A 21561-nucleotide genomic window follows, 5' to 3' on the forward strand; every position below is an offset into this window, starting at 1 on the left:
CTCCGTCTCAAAAAAAAAAAAAAAGATAATGTGTTGCCTAGGACTTTTGTAGGACAGTAGAAGAGACCAGGATGTCTCATATAAATCATATCTTGGCATTCTTAAGGTTTTCTTTTATTCATTTAGATTCACATTTTAAAAAATCATAAAGTAAATTTTGGGTTAAAAATACAAATTTTAATTAAAAATATAACAAATGTACTGTAAATGTGTAAAGCATTTATAATTTGCTAATGATATTGTTGATCTGAAAAAGAAATATACTGTAATAATGGAAAAAAAGCAGAAAAATCTATTAGGGGAAAAAGCTAAATAAGTTATTGGCATCACTTCCTCCTTTGTGTGTTCTCAATATTATCAATGCTTTTCGTTTTTCTGTTTTTTAGAAAGTGTGAGGGAGATAAAGTGCCTTTTTTAGAAGCTGCCTAATATCAGCAAATGAAGTCAGTAATTTGTGTCAGAATGAAGTTGCCTTCTATTGTTGACTATCTTTCATAATCCTTTTTTCCTTTAGAAGTTTCTGATTGGTTTTTCCATGAATTTCTTGACAAGCACAGTCTATAAAAATGTAAAATAATATGGATAACTTATGTGTATTCTTGAGAAAATATTTTCTTTCTGAAGGCATTCTTGATAAGAGAATGCATCTTGTTTCACAGTTACCATTGCATTCTATCAATATTAATGTACTAGACATGCTCCAATAGAAATACTTTGTCAATAAGAATATCTCATACATTCCACTAAGAACAGCTATGTCCTTTCAAGCATCAGAGACTTTCCAATATTGATGCTTCATAAATATTTATTGAGAACGATGTTAAGTTTCTTCCTTTTTAAATAGCATGTATACTAAATTATTTTTAAATTCCATGCAGTGACCAGCGGGGTTTTGTGAAAGCTTGACTTACATTAGCCCTCGCATTTCCCAAATCTCACATAGTTATGTACATTTTTAAATTTATTTTAAAAACTATCCTCATCATGGTCCTTTCTTCCAGACAGAAAATAAACACTATTTTGATAAGATATCATATGAGTACATTTCACTGCATTTAAAATACTATTTATAGTTTCTGAAAATGTAAAATAGTGTAACAATTTGAATAAGATATGTAAACACTACATATCTGAGACATAATCATAAATATTATAAAGAAATAAAAAAATCTAAAGTGATACTGACCAATTACTGATAATTAATATTTTTCAGTTTATATTGTGTTTTGAGTTCAAAGTTGCAAAAAAAGAAAGTCACCAGTTTCAGAAAAAGCAGTATCAAAATGATGAAATATACAGCACTGTGGAATGTCTCGTAATATCCACTAGATGTCTCCAATAACTGACTGAATGATTTTCCTATATTTTCTCTAAAGCTATGCATTAAATACTGAAACATGAACTACATATATATTGTTTTCCTCTAAAAATCATATATTTTAGATATGCATTAAAGCTATGCATTAAATACTGAAACATGAACTACATATATATTTTAGTTTTCCTCTAAAAATCATATTTTTTCAAAGCACACAAAGTTCTTTTAATGAAAATACAAAAGGAAAGCAACTTACATTCAATATCAAGGTACATGCTCTTTTGGTGCCCTCCAATTCTACTTGCAGCTTCACAGTCATATCTCCCTGAATCTGACAACTTCACATCTTTAATATGCAGTGACGAGCTTCCATGCTGCCCTTTGACTTCGATACGGCCGTCTGGGCTCTGTTTACATCGATTCAGGAAAAAGAAAGATTTTATGCTTGTGTGTGCAAAATGGTGACCAAACACATAACATTATGTTACTTCCTATGTTTCTCTGGCAAAAAGAAAAAAGAAACCATTCCTGATGTAGAAAGTATTTCTTGTATAGCTAAGAATAAGTTTTTTTTAAAAAAGCACACTTTTTACATTCTCATAGCTTCATGAAGGTTTCATGTACCCTGGCTGTATAATGATAAAAAGCATTTCAGTGACTCCAAATAAAACCCAATCACTCAGCCTGATGTTTAAAGACCTCTCATGTGGTATCACCTTTCTGTCCAAGTGCACTTTACAATTTAGATGTCATCAATTCCAATTATTTTGAATTACTTGTACTCTCCACAATATCCTGTGCTTTGAATAAATACTCTTCACAGATCTGTTTTACATTTTTTCCCTTTTCTTCTCTCTCTATTTACATGGCAACATCCTACTTTCCTTTGAGTTACTGGCAAATTTTCATATTATATTAAAAATAGTTCCTGATTGCCTAAATAAATAATTATGACTTATTTGAACTACATACTTTTCTTGGAATAAATTGCTTTTTACTAAAGTCTTGTTGGAACTTCAGATTTCATCCCATAGTGTGATAGTATAGTTGAACAAATGTGAGAAAATATTTATGGTACTTCATGTAAAAATCATTTAAACTTCTAGGACAGAAACATTATATTCCAATATTTTTAGAAAGCAAATTATGTTATAGTAAAATTTACATGCAGTTGCGTAAAGAAAATGTACTCCTGCAGCTATTATTTACTATGGGTTAAACATTTGTACTTAATTAACTTTATTGGAATATAACAACAAAATACATTATTAACAATGCAAAGCAAATTATTCATTTTTATAAAGAAAATGTAATTATTTCACAGTATTGAAAAGTAAATTTTAAAGTTACATGATCTTCGCTTGAAAATAAACATGTTCTCTTGTAATTACCTGTTATACATGATAAGGTTTTGACTTGTGAAAAACTACTGGTGTATATAGATGTTATCAGTACAAATGTTGGCATTTGAAAGTTATTATCAATATACCTGAAATTATTAACTTAAATTCTGGAAAAACAGGCACTTTGCCCAAGTGTGTGATTCCTAGGAAAATTAGAAGCCATTCTCAGAATCACCATTGGCTCTGTAATGATGCGCAATATGCATTTGAGTCAAATACTTGCACTAAAAGTCCAGGGTCATTTTTTTTTTTTTCCGTTTCTGACATTCTAAAGGACATGTCTCTCTTTGTGCTACAGAAACACATTACAAATATCAGAAAGAAAATTCATTTATATCTTGGCTATGATTCAACACCTACTGAAGATTCATTTAATGCATCTGATCCTTGATTGAGACAGGTTAATGGGCATTTTAGCTGTCTGTCTAGTATTTCCAGGTTCTATCACAGAATTAAGTAAGATGATTAGAAAGCAAAGTGTCTGACTGTACATTATTATTCCATCCTTTACAAAAATGCACTCTCTGAAATTTGATTTGATCTTATGTTCTTTGCCTTTCTAGAAGGTCAATTTAAGAACCGCTTACTTAAACGGTTTTTCAATATTTTAAAAATATGATTATTTTTAGAGTTTATTGTCCTTTCAAAAATCCCTTAATCAAATATCTATGTGATAACCACTTCCTGAGCTTATTTCCAACAAAGTTTTTTTTGACTATTTTCATTGTCAAACAATTGAAATTATATAGTGTGTCATGTTTATAGGTTATTTTTTGTGACCTCACCTGACTAGACATTTATTGCCAAATTTAGAATCTGATTATAGCTCACAGCATATTTGAGGTGGCCAGTATTACAGAACTTTCTTTTCTTTTCACTGTGTCATGGAACATTTTTAGAACCATTAACTCCTTTGGCCTTTTGGGAGATTGATGGATCATGTCACTTAATCATTCAACAATTATTTTGTGTCTGTGTGTGTGTGTGTGTTTGTGTGCGTGCGCACATGCATTTTACAATAAGCAGCCAGGCACTGGAATGCAGTGCTGAGTGAACTGTAATAGTTTATATCCTTGGTGGCATTAAAGTTAAACAAATAAGATAGATACTAATTTTACAGTACAATACAAATAAATGTTCGAAGTACCATGTAGGCAAACTGTATCTTTCTAGGAGTAAGTGGAGGAATGGGGTAGGTATGTTTCCTGATAAACCAAAGTGTGGATTGTGATCTGTAAATAGTGAAAGAAGGGTGGTGTTGAGGAAAGGAATTCCAGGCAGATGCCCTAAGAGGACTTAAGAAAGAAGTGAGAGAAGCAAGAATATGATCAGAAGAGAGTGGGGTCATGAGGTCCTCCTGATGATGGACAGACAAATAGGGACCACAGGCAGAACCCAAGATCAATGCAGATCCACAAAAGAATATGCACCCCAGGTGGACCCCTGCTTTAGATACTCTGTTTGCCTCATTTCTAATGACATTATTTCTCTGATGAGTAAGTAAACTGAACTTCGAATACTTTGAGGTAAAGACAATGCATAACTGCTAAATATGTAGACAGAAAAACCAACACTCTCCAAAAGTTATTAGAATTAATTCATCCAAACTACCTTCTCAAAATTGTTTTAATATTATATCACATCCACCAGTTTCTACAGTCATACTAAGAATTTTAAACAGAAATACTGTTTTCCCTCCCTGTATGATTCTTCTATCTACTACTAGCAATAATGATATTTCCTCTGGGTTTGCTCCTAGCTTTCTAATCTTCTTCTTATTTCAATTTCATGAGCTGACCTCTTGTATAATTACCCTTTCTCCTGGCAGTGTAAATGATGTCAGAAAGATAAATATATGCAATCAAAGTTCTTCACTTTGGTAGTTTCCTCATTAGGTCCTGGTGTCTTCCTCTTTTCTTTGATAATAAAATCAAAAATTTATTCAACAAATAGGAATTGAATGTAATAATGATAAAAGGCAATACATACCTATGACAAATTATACTTGTCAGACAACATCCAAAAAGCTTTACATGTCCTAGTCTATTTAATCTCCATGATATCACGATGAGGTTGAGGCTAGTATCTCCATTTTAAGATTAGGAAATTGAGACACAGAAATATTCAGTAACTAGCCCACGTCCCACAGCGTATAAGCTTTAGCAGCTGAATGCCCAGGTTGTCTGGCCCTGGAGTTCATGTTTAATTATTTCTGATATATGATTTACCACCTGAGTAACAACTGTGAGGCTGAACTATGTATGTACCGCAGCTATGTAATAGACATTTAGCTGGGTTCTGGGGCTAGAAATATGCTTGCATTCAAATTGAAAAGTGGACATTTTTTGCCTACTAAATGTGTTTATTTCATTAGTGGTTTTTGTAATTTTTATTTTTAAAATATGTGATTCAATTTAAAATGAGGATTTCAAACACCAAAACATGCCAATAAGATATTTTAAACATGTGATGGCATGTACAATATTTGGTTTCAAAAATTAGACACAAAACATTTATTTTCGATGCTTTAATGGGAATCAATAAAGTAGCATGTTTACTTGTACATATCTAAAAAAGAAAAATGGATAAGAAAAGCAAAGCCCTTGGTCTCTCAGCTCATAAGGATCAGAGGAAAAAATTACAAATTATAATGCACGCTGATATAGATGACATTCAGAAAGGAAACCTAATTTGGTAGACAAACGTGAGGAAGAGTTTCTTGTAGGTATTTATGTCAAATGGAAGGACAAGTCATAATGATAAGTCAGGAACTGTACTGGCTATGGAATTTTAAAGGTCAACTGCAAAATTAAACATGGGAGTTTCTATTCAAAATCTATTAAAATGTCAAGATGATGACCGCAGCATATTAGCCTAAACTTGGGGTCCTTCAGAGTGTGAAACCTGTGCAGTTGCACAGGTTGTACCCCTCCAAAGTCAGTCCTCATCAAGAAAAAAGTAAGAAAAGTAGGATTAAAATGGGAACTACGTGGGCTTGAACTTGAAGGGAAAAAATGCTGTATTGAAAGAGTTTAAAGGAGCTCACTGGAGCTATCAAATTAAATAAGAAGTGGAAGGGGATAAGATATGAAAGAGTTTAGAGAAAAATTATGCTGCTATAAAGACAAACAAGACACTACAATAAGAAGTACCAAAGCCAAAGAAAGACCAATAAGATCAAGAGAAGATGCTGAAAATCATTAGCCATCAAGGACATTTAAATCAAAACCGTGATACTATTTTGCATTCACTGGAGTGGCTATGATGAAAAAGGCAGATACTAACACATGTTGGCCCAGGATGTGAAGAAACTAACACATGTTGGCCCAGGATGTGAAGAAATTGGCACCCTCATGCGCTGTGAGTGGGAATGTAAAACGGTGCAGATGTTTTGGATAAAATATTTGACGGTTCCTCCAAATGTTAAACAGAGAGTTGCAATTACATTCCACAGAGAAATGATGATGTATGTCCACACAATAACTTGTACATAAATGCTAATAACAGCATTATTAATAATGCCAAAAAGCATAAACAACTGAAATGCCTATTCACTGGTTCATGGATTGAAACAAACGAGTGGTATATATATACAAAGGAATATTATTTGGCAAAAACAAAAAACAAAACAAAAAATACAAAAACGAAATGAAGTACTCACACATGCTTCAACATGGATGAACCATGAAAATGTTACAGTAAGAGGAAAAAGCTGATAACAAAGGGCAAATATTGAATAATTCAATTTCTTTGAAATTTCCAGAATAGGCTGCTTAGGGCAGGCAAGGGAACAGGAGGTGGTGGCGAGGAGATTGGGGGGTGATGACCAAAAGAAGTGATTAGATGATCCAAAATTGATTGTGTTTATGGTTGTACAATTCTAGGAATAAAGGCTTCTAATTGTACAGTTTAATGGGTGAATTGTGTGCTATGTGACTTATATGTAAATAACACTGTGAAAAGGTAAATACCTATTGAAGGTTATTGGGTGTTTTACGAACAATTGGAAAAGGACAGGATAGGTTTTAGGCAGAGGAGTAAGGTAGATGCACTTGTGATTTAAACAGATCACTCACACAGCGGGAAAAATTAAGTAAATTAGAGAGGGTGCTATGGTCTCAATGTTTGTGTCCCCTCAAAGTTCATATGTTGAAATCCTAAGCCCCACTGTGATGGTATTTTTGGAGGTTGGGCCTTTGGGAGTTGATTAGATCATGAGGGTAAAGCCCTTGTTATTAGAATTAGTGACCTATAAAACAGCCCACAGAAAGCAAGCTAGCCCCTTCCACCATATAAGAACACAAGAACAAAACAGCATCTATAACAAAGTGAGCCCTCGGCACACACCAAATCCATCCTGCTAGCACCTTGATTTTGGACTTCCTAGTTTCTAGAACTGTGGGAAATAAATTTCTGTTGTGTGTAAGCCACTTTATGGTATTTTGTTACAGCAGCCCAAAAGACTAAGATGGTGGCGAGGGAGAACAACTGGGAATACATTACACTGATGACACGCTGGGAAAGGCAATGGTAGTGAAAATGGAAAGGAGTGAGTGGATTCCAGAAATATGTTAAGGTGGAATTGATAGTGCTTTTAGTAAATGACCAAATGGGGAAGTGTTGATGAAAGAAAGGAGAAAAGAAACATTTCTAGCATTCTGTCACAGACCCCTTAAGTATAAAATGTTATCTACATTAGATTATTATAGTTATATAAAATTATACTATGGCTGAATGCATTTAAGTTTTAATATAAGTACCCATATTTTAATACATGTACACAGTCTATTCCATATTCCATGCTCAATACTTTAAAATGAATATTTAAATTAAAATATTATGGTAATAAAGCTTTAGTAAAATAAACCTTTTAGATATTTTTATTTTTAAACTTAAAACATGAGACTAGGTGGTTCGAACTGACAGTTGTCAAAATGCTGGTTTTCAAAATGTGACCTGAGTAATTATTTTATTGCACAGGCATCCTACCTACTTTAATGTAATACAATAGTTAGGACCATAAACTGCAGAACCAGAATGGATAGGCTTATATCCTGGCTGTGGCACCTATAATCTCTAAAACCTGAGGTTAACTACTTTACTTAGCGGTATCTCAGTTTGCTTTTCTGTATAATGGGTATGATAAGAATATAGATTTCAAAGGATACCTATGCAGATTAAATGAATGAATATTTGTAAAGATTTTAGCATCTGTAAAGCACATAATAAATTGGCTAAATCTACCGATATGCAGATCTAAGCAACAAATAGGAGTTTCATACACCCATCTATTTCATTGTGATTTCCAAAAGCATTCTACATATATTCCATCTCAAAGTAAAGTAATAACTTTCCCATACTCTATTTAATTGACAATGTATTTTGCTGCTAGAGTTTTCTCTTAATCCTGTGAACCACATGCAAATAGTTTATAATATTTGTCCATGGCCAATACATAATATATTTAGTAAAAGACAAAATACAATTAGGACAAAAAATGACTACAGGAAGAGACAATTCCTATAATAAATAATAAAACACTTCACATGACTCCATGTCAAGGTACATTATCAGGATGATGGTTAATATAAAAGCTCAGATTTCACTACCATGCAAAAAATCGATAAAACAAAATTTAAGTTGTACCCCCTAAATCTATAAAAAGAAAAATCACCAAGAGATAAAGAAGCCAAGAAGATAGTCAGATCTAAAATGTACATCTTGAGGTAAAATCTACTTTCTTGTCATAAAACTATGAAAAGTGCAAACAGAGATCTGAAAGAATCAGCCAAATTATATTATGAAGCTCTTCCTTTTAAAACTGTATTATAACATGGTCAGAGATGTGGTGATAATTTATGCCACACAATTGAATTCACCCTGTGAACACTGATACCATGTTATTAAACCATACTGCTCTCAAGTCACGCAACTAGTCACCAGTAAGTATTGACCGCATTGTTTCAAGGTTTTGAGGGAGTCATACATCATATGGATCAACTATTTTTAAAATCTAAAATTTAAAATGTTTTGGTATCTAATACAAAGTCAAAATTCCCTACTAGAAAACAGATAAAGTGTGATACTTAAAATGTGTGAATCGGAAGGGCAAAGTATTGATAACTATTGAAGCTGGGTGACATATACATAGGATTTTATCACACTATTCTCTAGTATTTGTCTTCTTTTAAAACTACATTTGGTATTTTATCATGGAAATTTTCAAACATCACACCCCAGATGGGATCTTTTCCTGCAGCCTGTTTCCTGAATTAAGAGAATATGTGGAGCAGAGCAGAACCCAGACTCAAGTCTACAGCATGCTGCTACAGCATACTTAAAAGACACCTACAGATTTTTGTATTGAAAGCTACTGAGATTTTGATGACATTTAATTTGAAGAATTATGACAGCACAAGTGGACTAATACACATATTTAGTGTTGGTTGCTTTAATCCAAGTCTGGTGAGAATTAAATAAGATTAGGCAGGCTCAGTGCTAGGTACTGAGCCGAGCACTGATAAATATTAACAACATGATAAATATTGTTATAATCAGTGATATAATTAATGCCCAGTGCCTAAGCAGTATAGTAATCTAGTTGAAATTACAGACAAATGAGAGATTTTTTTTAAGCAAGAAGCACAATACCCTACAGGAGATGCTACAATATCAGATGATATGCTTGTAACAATGTGTGACGTATAGCACCTATTAAACAAATGTTAACTCTAGTCATTGTGCTTGTCCTTCAGTATGTTTTCACATACATCACCATAAAACAGTCTATTGTCAAAAAATACACTATGAAGAAATTCAGAATATTTTGGGAACATTACTTCTCTATGCTTCTTGCTTTATCTACCAAGACAAATAAAAGTCCCATTCTGAGCCTTTGTCCACTCCATACTCACAGCATGGAAAAGACACAGATCAGGTCAAATGATACATCCATCTTTTTCCTGCCTAAAACAGGAAACAGTACAAAGCTTTTTCAAAGAACTAAACATACCAATCGACGCAGCAGTCCCATTACTGGGTATCTACTCCCCCAAGAGGAAATCATAGCACCTGACCTTTGGAAAGAGTATGATGCTATGTCTTGATTTTGCTAGTCTTTTTCTGCAGTATCCACTATGCTACTAATCCTATTCAAGGTCTTTTTCAATATTGAAAATGTTGTTCTTTTAATATATAAAAATTGTATTTGAACTGTTTTATATCATCGGCATCTCTCCTTGTTTTGCTTGTCTTTTCTGTATCTTCTAAATACATATGCAGGGCACATAAAAAAATGGATCGGGTAGTGTTCCTGTCTACTGCCATCATCTATGTCATCAGTGGTATGTTTCTATTGATACTCTTTCCGTTTTTCCTTATTATGGGTTTTTTCACCTTCCATATGCCATGATTTTTTATTTTATGCCAGACATTGTAATTGATATATTTTGAGTGCTGTACGTTTTTATACTCCTTAAGTATGTCCAGTCTCTTCTGAGACACTAAGTTACTTGAAAACAATTTTATTCCTTTGAGGTTTGCTTTGAAGCTGTTAGGTGAGTTGGGAACAGCCTTTAGTTTAGGCCTATTACGGCTGCACAACCAAAGCGACACTTCTAGCATTTCAGTGGTTCTTTCTATGGCCTTGCATTGTTTCCACACACACGGGCACTAAGCAATAATTAACTGAAATCTCCAACAGAAAGCACTGAAGATCTCCAGAGCCATTTCTCTCTCTTTCTGAAATTCTGTCTTCTTCACAGGACTCTGTCCTTTCTGCTACCCCGCTGTGTGAATTCCTGCACACGTTGTCACCCAAACTCAGAACACTGTCTCGTAACAGGGAAAAGAATTGAATGATTCGTCCCTGTGCTCCAGCCTGAAACCTCTCTCTAGACAGTAGGCTTCAGCAATAATGCAGCTTACATCACATGCTTCTCTTCTCTTGGGGATCGATGTGCTGCCCAACAGATTGTACATTTTGTTTTGTTGTTGCTGAGGATTTTTAAGTTCATCGTGCAAATCAGACTCTACTTCGTCCATTATGGAAGTTCCAAAAAGTATTTTAAATTGGCACTAGTTCCATAATATCAGTGCCATCTAGTGACCACATTTTGTCACCAGTATGAGATTTGTTATGTTATAGAACACATCATTATTAATAGCATTGGTTTAATTGCACTGATACCAGAAAATTAAAAGTATCTGGCAATATATACATACATATATGTATATTTATATGCAGGTTACACACACACATATTTTCTTTTTAAACAATCACATTATACTAAATACATGTTATCATGTCTATGTCATTAGATGTATAAGAAATCTTATATAACCTATGTGTATAATTATTGTTGTATGTGCTGATATTATTATAGCAAATAAGTGTTTTATTTTGAATATGGAGATATGCTGAATGGTTCATACACTTGATTTGCCATGATGCCTTATAGCTACACATTGGGTGAGAAGTTCAAGAAGGGTAAAATATATCCATATTGTGAGCTTTGAATGATCCTCAGGCTGTCTTTCTGCCTAACTCATATATAATTTATAACATTTATCTTTAAATAAATATGCCTATATTTATTGGAAACATTTTATATAGAACATCAAAGAAACATCAAAACTACTAAAACAATCAAAATCTGAAAATTGCAATTTCATCAAATTATTTTTGTTATAGAGATATAGAAACAACCAATAACTGAATAACTGGATAACACATAGATGAACTCCATTGAGCTGCTTTTGTTTGGTTTTGTTTTTGCTTTTTGTTTGTCTTAGCGTAAAGTAACCCTCCATGAAGAATAGGTAATTTATATAAACACTGTATATACAGATCAAGCTTCTTGTAATTGTTAGAAGTCTTCAATTAAAAGATAAGAAACTCTTCAGAGAGGATCTAACAGAAAGTTATTAAGATAAAATAGTGTATTGGAGAAACAGGATTGGAAATGCTGATAAAATGTATCCTTTTCAAGCAAAGCCAGAAGTCTTATTAAAACACCTTCCCAGTGTTGGATAAAATATACAATGCTGCAACAACCATAAACCATTGATACAGTATGGATTTTGTAAAAAAAAAAAAAAAAAAAAAAAAAAACTTAAAAAAAGTATACAAGGCATAGTATATATTCCATATGATACCTTTTCTATAAAAATCAAGGAAAATTGTGTGTCAGGTTGTGATGAATCTTTACACTAATATATATCAATCACCAGATGATTAATAAAACACTATGAATATTTTCATTAAAGGTAAATTTGGTGACAGGGGTGCTAAAGACCCACGAAGCAGAAATGGTCTAGGAAATTATATGTATCTTTGCTAACATATAAAAGTGATAAGAAACAGCCTTTATCCAGCTTCTAATACTGTGTCAGGATATGCAGGTATGAAAAGTGTTTGAGTATTTATAGTACAGGGAAAATTGTGGCAAATTGTATGAGTGGGTATTTAAAAAGTATTCTACCTAGTGGTAATATCTGCAGTGTGCCAACTCATGATGCTGATTTAAACAAAGCTAGCCATGTTTCCAGTAACGTAGAAAGAGGTAGTTATGTCACAATAAATCTCCAAAATGTTCTCTATAATACACAAAACGAAAGCATGCAGTTTCATTGCTCTTTAGTCTCTTGCTTCTACAAACTTGTGTATGATATGTTAATTATCACTTTCTCTATCATTTGGCCCCAAAAGAGATTCTAGTTTATAAACAAATTATTCACCAATCAATCAAAAATTTACATCTATTTATTCAAATGTTTATCAATTAATATGCTACTAGAAAATTAATATAAATTTGTGTTTGGTTTTAAATTTTGATTCCAGTATTATCAAAGCTCTTGTCACTCTACTGGGTATAGTGAACTTTGGAATTAAATGCAAATAGCCATACAGAAAATTAACTATAGTGTTTCATATACTTAAGCTCTGAATTGACTTTTCATTTTGTAAGTTGAATGACAGTGGACTGAACTTTATCCTTAGTTTTTGTCTAAAGAATCCAACAATTAACCTAAATATATTCACAGTTATTACCTGTTAAAAATCAATAGTCTATCATATAGATTTCAGTTTGACAGTTCAAGCACTCTCTTGGAAAATACAAAAAAATCATTCAAAACTGCAGTAAGCATATTAAAGTTTTGAAATAGCTTTCACTGAATTTAAGACTTGCAATTTTCAGTCTTCTAAATGGATAAACTACCATTGAAGAGTTTGCAATACCCTAGGATTGATGGAGGAAACATGAAATTTCATTTAGCTAAAATTAATTGATCTTAAGAGTAGGATAAGCCGGGCATGGTGGCATGTGCCTGTAGTCACAGCTACCCAGAAGGCTGAGGTGGGAGGATTGGTTGACCTAGGAGTTCGAGGTTTCAGTGAGCATTGATTGCAGCACTGCACTCAGTCTGGGTGAAAGAGCAAGACCCTGTCTCAGGTGTTTTTTGTTTGTTTGTTTGTTTGTTTTTTTAAGTAGAATATGAGGCAAAGCAGATGGTAACAGCAATTGGAAAAGTGGTCTATCATGTAAAACCATTAAGTAAGAGCAGAGAATTCCACATAATATGAGAATATTAAACACTTTTGAACAGAACAATATATTATATAGCTTGTTTCTGGTGAATCAATCTAACCATATTAATGAGAATAACAGGCACAAGTGTGGATGTATTAAGACCTCTTAAGAAGTTATTGAAATAACGCAGGCAAGTACTGATGGATGACTTGGGCCAAGGCAGTAACAGCTGGTTGTTGAAAAGTAATTGAATTATGGATATATTTAAAGTAGGGCTAACAAAATTTGCTAAAAATACGGATTTCTATAATCTGTACTTCAATCCCCCACAATATATAATTTACCTATATAACAGACCTGTACATGTACCTCTGAACCAAAAGTAACAGTTAAAAATTGCATTTCTAGCCAAAATAAAAATAAATAAAAGCCAAAGATGATTTCAAGCATTTTCCTAAATGGAAAAACACACCACTTAATGAGAATGGGATGATTGGGGGAAAAGCGAATCTAGGGGAAAAAGAAGTACAGTATTGAACTGAATATTTTAACTTTGAAAGATTTATCTAATATCCAAGTGGAGCTGTCTGGTAAGTCATTGGACATAGAAGATGAGTTCAGTAGAGAGGTCCACAGTTGAAATTTGGAGATTACAGCATCCAGTTGATCATTAAAGCCGTAAGACTAGATGAAATCACCAAGGACTCAGCATCATTAGAGAAATCCAAGAACAAATGTCAGACTAGGGTGCCCAATTATTTAGGTGTCAACTAGAAGACAAAGAATGATCAAAAGAGATTGAGGAAGTGAACAGAGTAGTAAGAGAAAAACCAAGAGAGTTCACTAGAAGCCAAAAAACATGGTACAAACAGAAGAGATTGTTTAACTAGGTCAACCATTAGGTTTCATAAAGTGAAGGTTACTGGTAAGGTTGCCAGAGAGTTTCAGTGGAGTGGTAAAATCTAACTGGAGTATGTTCAAGAGATAATTGGAGGAATAGGCACACACATAAATATACACATACGTATGAAGGATGTGTGTGCATTTGTGTGTGTATCAAGATAAATAAGAATAACTTCAAACATTACAGTAATGATCAATGAGGTATGATTATAAAACATGCTGGGTATAGAGAGATGAATTACTGGACTGTTGTCCACAATATGTTAGAGAGGATGAAATCTAGACTCCACGTGAAAACTCAGATATTTCATTCATGTTATTTCACTCAGATATTTCATACAGGTTCCACTGGGTATGCGTGCAGGTGTAGTAGTCAGGATCTATTAAGATTTTCTTCTGTTTCCAACTAATTAGTAAAAGAGGAAGTGAATCATCAGCTGAGCTTTTTGATAACAGAGGAGTTTTATAAATTTGAGAATACATATATACATATATATATATATATTTTTGAGACGTAGTCTTGCTCAGTCGCCAAGGCTGGAGTGCAGTGGCGCGATCTCTGCTCACTGGAAGCTCTGCCTCCCAGGTTCACGTGGTAACAATTTTTGAAGTAGTTATCTAAAACAGTGATCAAGAAAATTAACCAAGAAAAGGTAGGATGAGTTCTAGGCAGCAGAAAGAATTCACGTTATGTTCTGGATCATAATTTTAAATAGAGACTATTTAAAATGACTGTGGGATTTTCTTCAGCTACGTTCAGCTGTGCTACTGCATGTGGAGAAAGGGGATAAAAGTAAATTAAACCATGACTTTTGTTTTGCCAGAAATGTTTCTTTAAGCGAAAAAAAAAAAAGTCTGGCATATACACAATGCACTGATTATTATAATAGATAGTAAAACATAAGTTGGTGATTAAAAGGAGTGAGCAAGGTAAGTGCTCACTTACCTTGGGGGAAATGGTAGGATTTATGCATACTAGAATTTTACTATTCCTACTTATTTGATAAAGTATGAAATACATTATCTTATAAGTAGATATATTATTGTCAATCTAAAAATCATCTAACTTCCGAGAATGAAAGACTTAGACAAAAACTTTGTAGATCACCAAACAGGAGCAATGATGCTATCATAAGAGATAGAACATGAGGATATAATATCATAGTGAAGAAAGATTCTTATCTAAGAGGTTTTCACCCTCAATAAACACAGCTACTAAACACGTGGTATAACTGAATATGTTCACTGAATATATCTTTTTAAAATTTATTATGTTAATCCCTGACTCAAGAGCAATGAATCCACTGCAACTTCTGTGTTAAGGCAATTTTTGTTGTAAGGGATTCAAAGTTATTCATTAATTATTGTGAAAGAAATATTATCTTACACACTGGTTTTTGTTGCATGCTTAACCTCGACAATGAAATTCATCAAATGTATGCTTTTCTGCAATTTTTATTAGAATGTGTGCTCAAATATTTTCATATTGTACTTACTTGTATACAATTTATTCAAATTGTTTTTCTATATATTTTTTAAAAATTGAACCAAAACACATTGCTGTACATACATTCAATCAAATTTATTTCATCTTGTTGTTTAAACATATCTAACATTATTCACTAGAATACCACATACCTAATTCAAATTACATTACCAGAAATTTGTTCTTTTTGTTAAGTCTATTAATATTCACTTATGTATTTGAATTTCTTTATAGTGATATGATTATATATTTTCTTCAAGTGTAGTAGTAGACTATTTCATAAGCAGATGTAAATGCTAACTGAAATCTGCATGTAGAATATGGTATTTATAAGAAGAAAATAATACATGTTTTGCTGCAAAGCCTTATTAAAATCACTTTTAGTATATAAACAACATCTTCCCCCAAATAAGTATTATAAAATTGTAAACTACTATCACATCATCTTATAAAACTGATGACAGTTTTTTAAGTGAAAGGACTTATTATAGACTTCAAAATAATCGTTTATTAGTAAATGATGTTTTAAAAAGACATATTCAATTTAAAAATATTATCTAGAATTATTTCAAAGATAATTTTTTAAAATGACTTTTGCAACATACGACTAGACTTTTCTGAAAATCTTTATTCAAGCTGTGTGCAGAAAAAGATTTCAGAAAGTTGTAAATGATTGAAAACCCACCTCTCAGCAAGCTCAGAAGCATCAAGGAAGATTTCTAACAGGCCTGATTATATTCTACCACCTACATCAGATGGGGAATAGAAGTATCCATTTTGCCTACTGCCCAGCAGGGACCTATATTATTGCTCTCGGAGCACTAGTATGAAAAAATGCATTAGGTAGATCTTTAAAATGTCATTCAAATAAAAAATCCTTCAGAAAAGTCCATTATCTCTGTTGAAAAAAAAAAAAAAAAAAAAAACACCAAGAAAAAAGAAAAGCACACATACAGCGTTGAAATCTACAGGTGCCAGGAACTGGTGGTATGCTGGTTAGCATTCTTCTCTACAATCAGAAATTGACTTTTGTTTCCAATTCAAAGACATCATCCAAGTAACCTTGGCTTTCCTTACTAATTGATTTATATGAAAAGCTAAACAGAAGAAAATTGAAGAAACATTCCCTCACTATACAATGTTATTAGAAAATCATCAACTAAAAAGTTAGTAAATATCTAATTTATATGAATAAAAACTATCTAAAATTTTTTAATATTTACTGAGCCAACTGGAAGACCTACAGAACAAGGAAATGTTGCAGATTGAAGGAAACTTATTTATAAGTGGTGGATTTGTATCAGAAAAAGGTATAACAATTTACCTGTTATCACAGAGCAGACAAATCAGTGTTACAACTGCCACATAATACTAGTTCATTAAGCTCTATTTTATGTAAACTTGGAATGCCAAAACTATTATGATCAGGAAGACAGGAGTGATATTAACTAATTTGTTTTATGTAACTTATTCTATATGCAGTTGTATTTAATACCAAAATCATAATAATTTTTCTAAGTAACAAATATTACATGAATGTGGATGTGTGTGTATTTTTGTGTTTTGCGTGCGTGTGTGTGTCTGCGACGGAATAAATACAGTAATTTCAAAGACAGAGGATCTCTACAGGATATATACACAAGAACCATTTCTGGACATTTGCAAAATAAAGCTCTTTGATCCCAACCGAAAGTTTAGTGTATCAAAAGATCTGAAAGGTAGGTGCAGTTATATCTTAGGGAGTGAGGCTCAATCAGGTTTACTTGTATACAGCTCCTTATGTGATTCTATACAAAAGTGAGTTAGTCCCACTATGCCGAATATTAACTCACAGATCTAAATCCTAAACAAGACAGAATATCAGAGAAATCTAGATTATTTGAGACCCTCTAAGGCAACATCACGTCAAATGAAAATATTTTGTTTTAGACATTGATGATCTTGCAGATAATGCTAGAGAAATTCAAAGGAATAGACATTCTCTTGTTTGGAATGTAATGCATTCCATTATCCATAATCTCTGATTGTTGGAAATTCTACACGTTTTTGTGATTACAACCCTGCTGACGTACTACCATGCATGGTATGTAAGCAATGTGTCTAGTTCCACTGTATGTATGACTAAAATATCTGAACATATTATTGTGACTTCAGTTATTTGCTAAAGTATTTTATTAAGTTTATTTATTTATTTGATTTTTATATTAGGCTTCTCTCCTTGACATTTGTTCTTGGCTTTTTGTTCTGTATTATTTGGTTTTTTATTCGTGTTAGAATCAAACAGTAAGAATTGTCTATAACTGCATCCCAGAATGCACCTTTAGGGTCTGGTAAAATGGTACAAATAAAATTCCTCATAAAAGTAATAAAAATAAAGTTATAAAAAATTTGCCCAGAAGTATAACTACTCACAAGGATGTATAAAAAAAGACTTATATACTGTCCTTCAATCTTAAAGACAGTGCTATAAATATACCTTTTTTTTATATTTTAGTTTTTCATTTCACCAGAGCTTTTTTAAAAAGTACAGACATTTGAAATGTTACAGACTCCATATTTTAAATCAATAATTATGGATTTGTTGGTCTCCTTTTGGTGATTTCTATTTGAGGCAGAAAAAAGGAAGTTCAAAATCTGAAAATGCTCCCTAAAATATTAAGTTGCTTCCAATTAAGTATACTATTACACATTTTTTAAGTTTTGCATTCTTTATAATCAAAGTCTAAGTAATTTTTGTCAGCCTGAAACAAATTATGAGGAGATATTTTCGTGATATAGCTTGCAAAATACACTGAAAAGGAGGACTGTGAGGCAAATTCATTGAATGGGGTCTGTGTAAGTGTAAAGAAATATGCCAAAGCTATATTTGTGACCTTGTGAAAGTCCATACTCAACACTGGTATTTTCTTTATGAAAACTGCATATTTCAAAAGTGTATATTCATAAAAAACTGACTATTAATTTTAAATACAGTTTAATTTCATCTCCCCTCCTAAATTGTATGCACGACGAAGCAAGAAACATTTACTTATTTATTTAGAGACGGAGTTTTGCTCTTGTTTCCCAGGCTGGAGTGCAATGGCATGATCTTGGCTCACCTCAACCTCTGCCTCCGGGGTTCAAGCGATTCTCCTGCCTCAGCCTTCCAAGTAGCTGGGATTACAGGCATGTGGCACCACACCCTGCTAATTTTGTATTTTTAGTAGAGATGGGGTTTCTCCATGTTGGCCACATTTGTCTCAAACTCCCGACCACAGATGATCAACCCTTCTGGGCCTCCCAAAGTGCTGGGATTACAGGCATGAGCCACTGAGCCTGGCGAAACTTATATTTTTTAGTGCTACATTCCTTGTGTCTACATTAGCACATGCCAATACAAAAGTCTTCAATATTTGTTGATAGTTGTTAAGTGAATTAGGGTTAGTAATAAAGGAAATGTTAATTACATAAATTCCTATGACTGATTAATTCACTGCTTATATTTTATAAAATTTATTTTCAAGAAGTTACATTTTCCTAAGAATAAAAAAAGAAAAACAATTTAATGTAATTTCACATTTTATAAATAAAAATAATCTAAGAATTTTCAGTGGACAGTTAAATGTGATGTGAAAAGTTCACTCCATTGATTTTTGCCTTCCAATGAAACTGGCTTAAGTAAATAATTTTTAAAATATAGTGTTTGCATCGCACTTACTCCAAAATTGACCACATAATTGGAAATAAAGCACTCCTCAGCAAATGTACAAGAACAGAAATTATAAAAAACTGTCTCTCAGACCACAGTGCAATCAAACTAGAACTCAGGACTAAGAAACTCAATCAAAACCGCTCAACTACATGGAAACTGAACAACCTGCTGCTGAATGACTACTGGGTACATAACGAAATGAAGGCAGAAATAAAGATTTTTTTTGAAACCAATGAGAACAAAGATACAACATACCAGAATCTCTGGGACACATTTAAAGCAGTGTGTAGAGGGAAATTTATACCACTAAATGCCCACAAGAGAAAGCTGGAAAGATCTAAAATTGATACTCTAACATCACAATTAAAAGAACTAGAGAAGCAAGAGCAAACACATTCGAAAGCTAGCAGAAGGCAAGAAATAACTAAGATCAGAGCAGAACTGAAGGAGATAGAGACACAAAAAACCCTCCAAAAAATCAATGAATCCAGGAGTTGGTTTTTTGAAAAGATCAACAAAATTGATAGACCCCTAGCAAGACTAATAAAGAAGAAAAAGAGAAGAATCAAATAGATGCAATAAAAAATGATAAAGGGGATATCACCACCGACCCCACAGAAATACAAACTACCATCAGAGAATACTATAAACACCTCTACGCAAATAAACTAGAAAATCTAGAAGAAATGGATAATTTCCTGGACACTTACACTCTCCCAAGACTAAACTAGGAAGAAGTTGAATCCCTGAGTAGACCAATTGCAGGCTCTGAAATTGAGGCAATAATTAATAGCCTACCAACCAAAAACAGTCCAGGACCAGATGGATTCACAGCTGAATTCTACCAGAGGTACAAGGAGGAGCTGGTATCATTCCTTCTGAAACTATTCCAATCAATAAGAAAAAGAGGGAATCCTCCCTAACTCATTTTATGAGGCCAACATCATCCTGATACCAAAGCCTGGCAGAGACACAACAAAAAAAGAGAATTTTAGACCAATATCCCTGACGAACATCGATGCAAAAATCCTCAATAAAATACTGGCAAACCGAAACCAGCAGCACATCAAAAAGCTTATCCACCATGATCAAGTGGGCATTATCCCTCGGATGCAAGGCGGGTTCAACATACGTAAATCAATAAACATAATCCAGCATATAAACAGAACCAAAGACAAAAAATACATGATTATCTCAATAGATGCCGAAAAGGCTTTTGACAAAATTCAACAGCCCTTCATGCTAAAAACGCTCAATAAATTCGATATTGATGGAACGTACCTCAAAATAATAAGAGCTATTTATGACAAACCCACAGCCAATATCATACTGAATGGGCAAAAACTGTAAACATTCCCTTTGAAAACTGGCACAAGACAGGGATGCCCTCTCTCACCACTCCTATTCAACATAGTGTTGGAAGTTCTGGCTAGGGCAATCAGGCAAGAGAAAGAAATCAAGGATATTCAGTTAGGAAAAGAAGAAGTCAAATTGTCCCTGTTTGCAGATGACATGACTGTACATTTAGAAAACCCGATCATCTCAGCCCAAAATCTCCTTAAGCTGATAAGCAACTTCAGCAAAGTCTCAGGATACAAAATCAATGTGCAAAAATCACAAGCATTCTTATACACCAGTAATAGACAAACAGAGAGCCAAATCAGGAATGAACTTCCATTCACAATTGCTTCAAAGAGAATCAAATACCTAGGAATCCAACTTACAAGGGATGTAAAGGACCTCTTCAAGGAGAACTACTAACCACTGCTCAGTGAAATCAAAGAGGACACAAACAAATGGAAGAACATACCATGCTCATGGATAGGAAGAATCAATATCATGAAAATGGCCACATTGCCCAAGGTAATTTATAGATTCAAAGCCATCCCCATCAAGCTACCTATGAGTTTCTTCACAGAATTGGAAAAAACTGCTTTAAAGTTCATATGGAACCAAAAAAGAGCCCGCATTGCCAAGACAATCCTAAGTCAAAAGAACAAAGCTGGAGGCATCAGGCTACCTGACTTCAAACTATAACTACAAGGCTACAGTAACCAAAACAGCATGGTACTGGTACCAAAACAGAGATATATACCAATGGATCAGAACAGAGTCCTCAGAAATAATACCACACATCTACAGCCATCTGATCTTTGACAAACCTGACAAAAACAAGAAATGGGGAAAGGAGTCCCTATTTAATAAATGGTGCTGGGATAATTGGCTAG

General features: G+C 33.3%; 2 protein-coding genes across 5 annotated transcripts in view; one reads left to right on the forward strand and one right to left on the reverse strand.

Moving 5' to 3' along the window:
- The window catches only part of LOC126949611 (ATP synthase subunit f, mitochondrial-like), a 739455-nt gene that overhangs the window by 264177 nt on the left and 453717 nt on the right, over nucleotides 1-21561 (forward strand). The window lies entirely within an intron of this gene.
- Nucleotides 1-21561, reverse strand: part of NCAM2 (neural cell adhesion molecule 2) — a 566845-nt gene that overhangs the window by 162609 nt on the left and 382675 nt on the right. For all 4 annotated transcript variants that reach the window (XM_050782162.1, XM_050782165.1, XM_050782164.1 and 1 more), the window contains exon 9: nucleotides 1575-1725. In XM_050782162.1, coding sequence (XP_050638119.1) covers nucleotides 1575-1725 — 151 coding nt within the window. The remainder of the gene's footprint in view (nucleotides 1-1574; nucleotides 1726-21561) is intronic.

The sequence above is a fragment of the Macaca thibetana genome, chromosome 3, assembly GCF_024542745.1.
Source record: "Macaca thibetana thibetana isolate TM-01 chromosome 3, ASM2454274v1, whole genome shotgun sequence".
NCBI lineage: Eukaryota > Metazoa > Chordata > Mammalia > Primates > Cercopithecidae > Macaca > Macaca thibetana.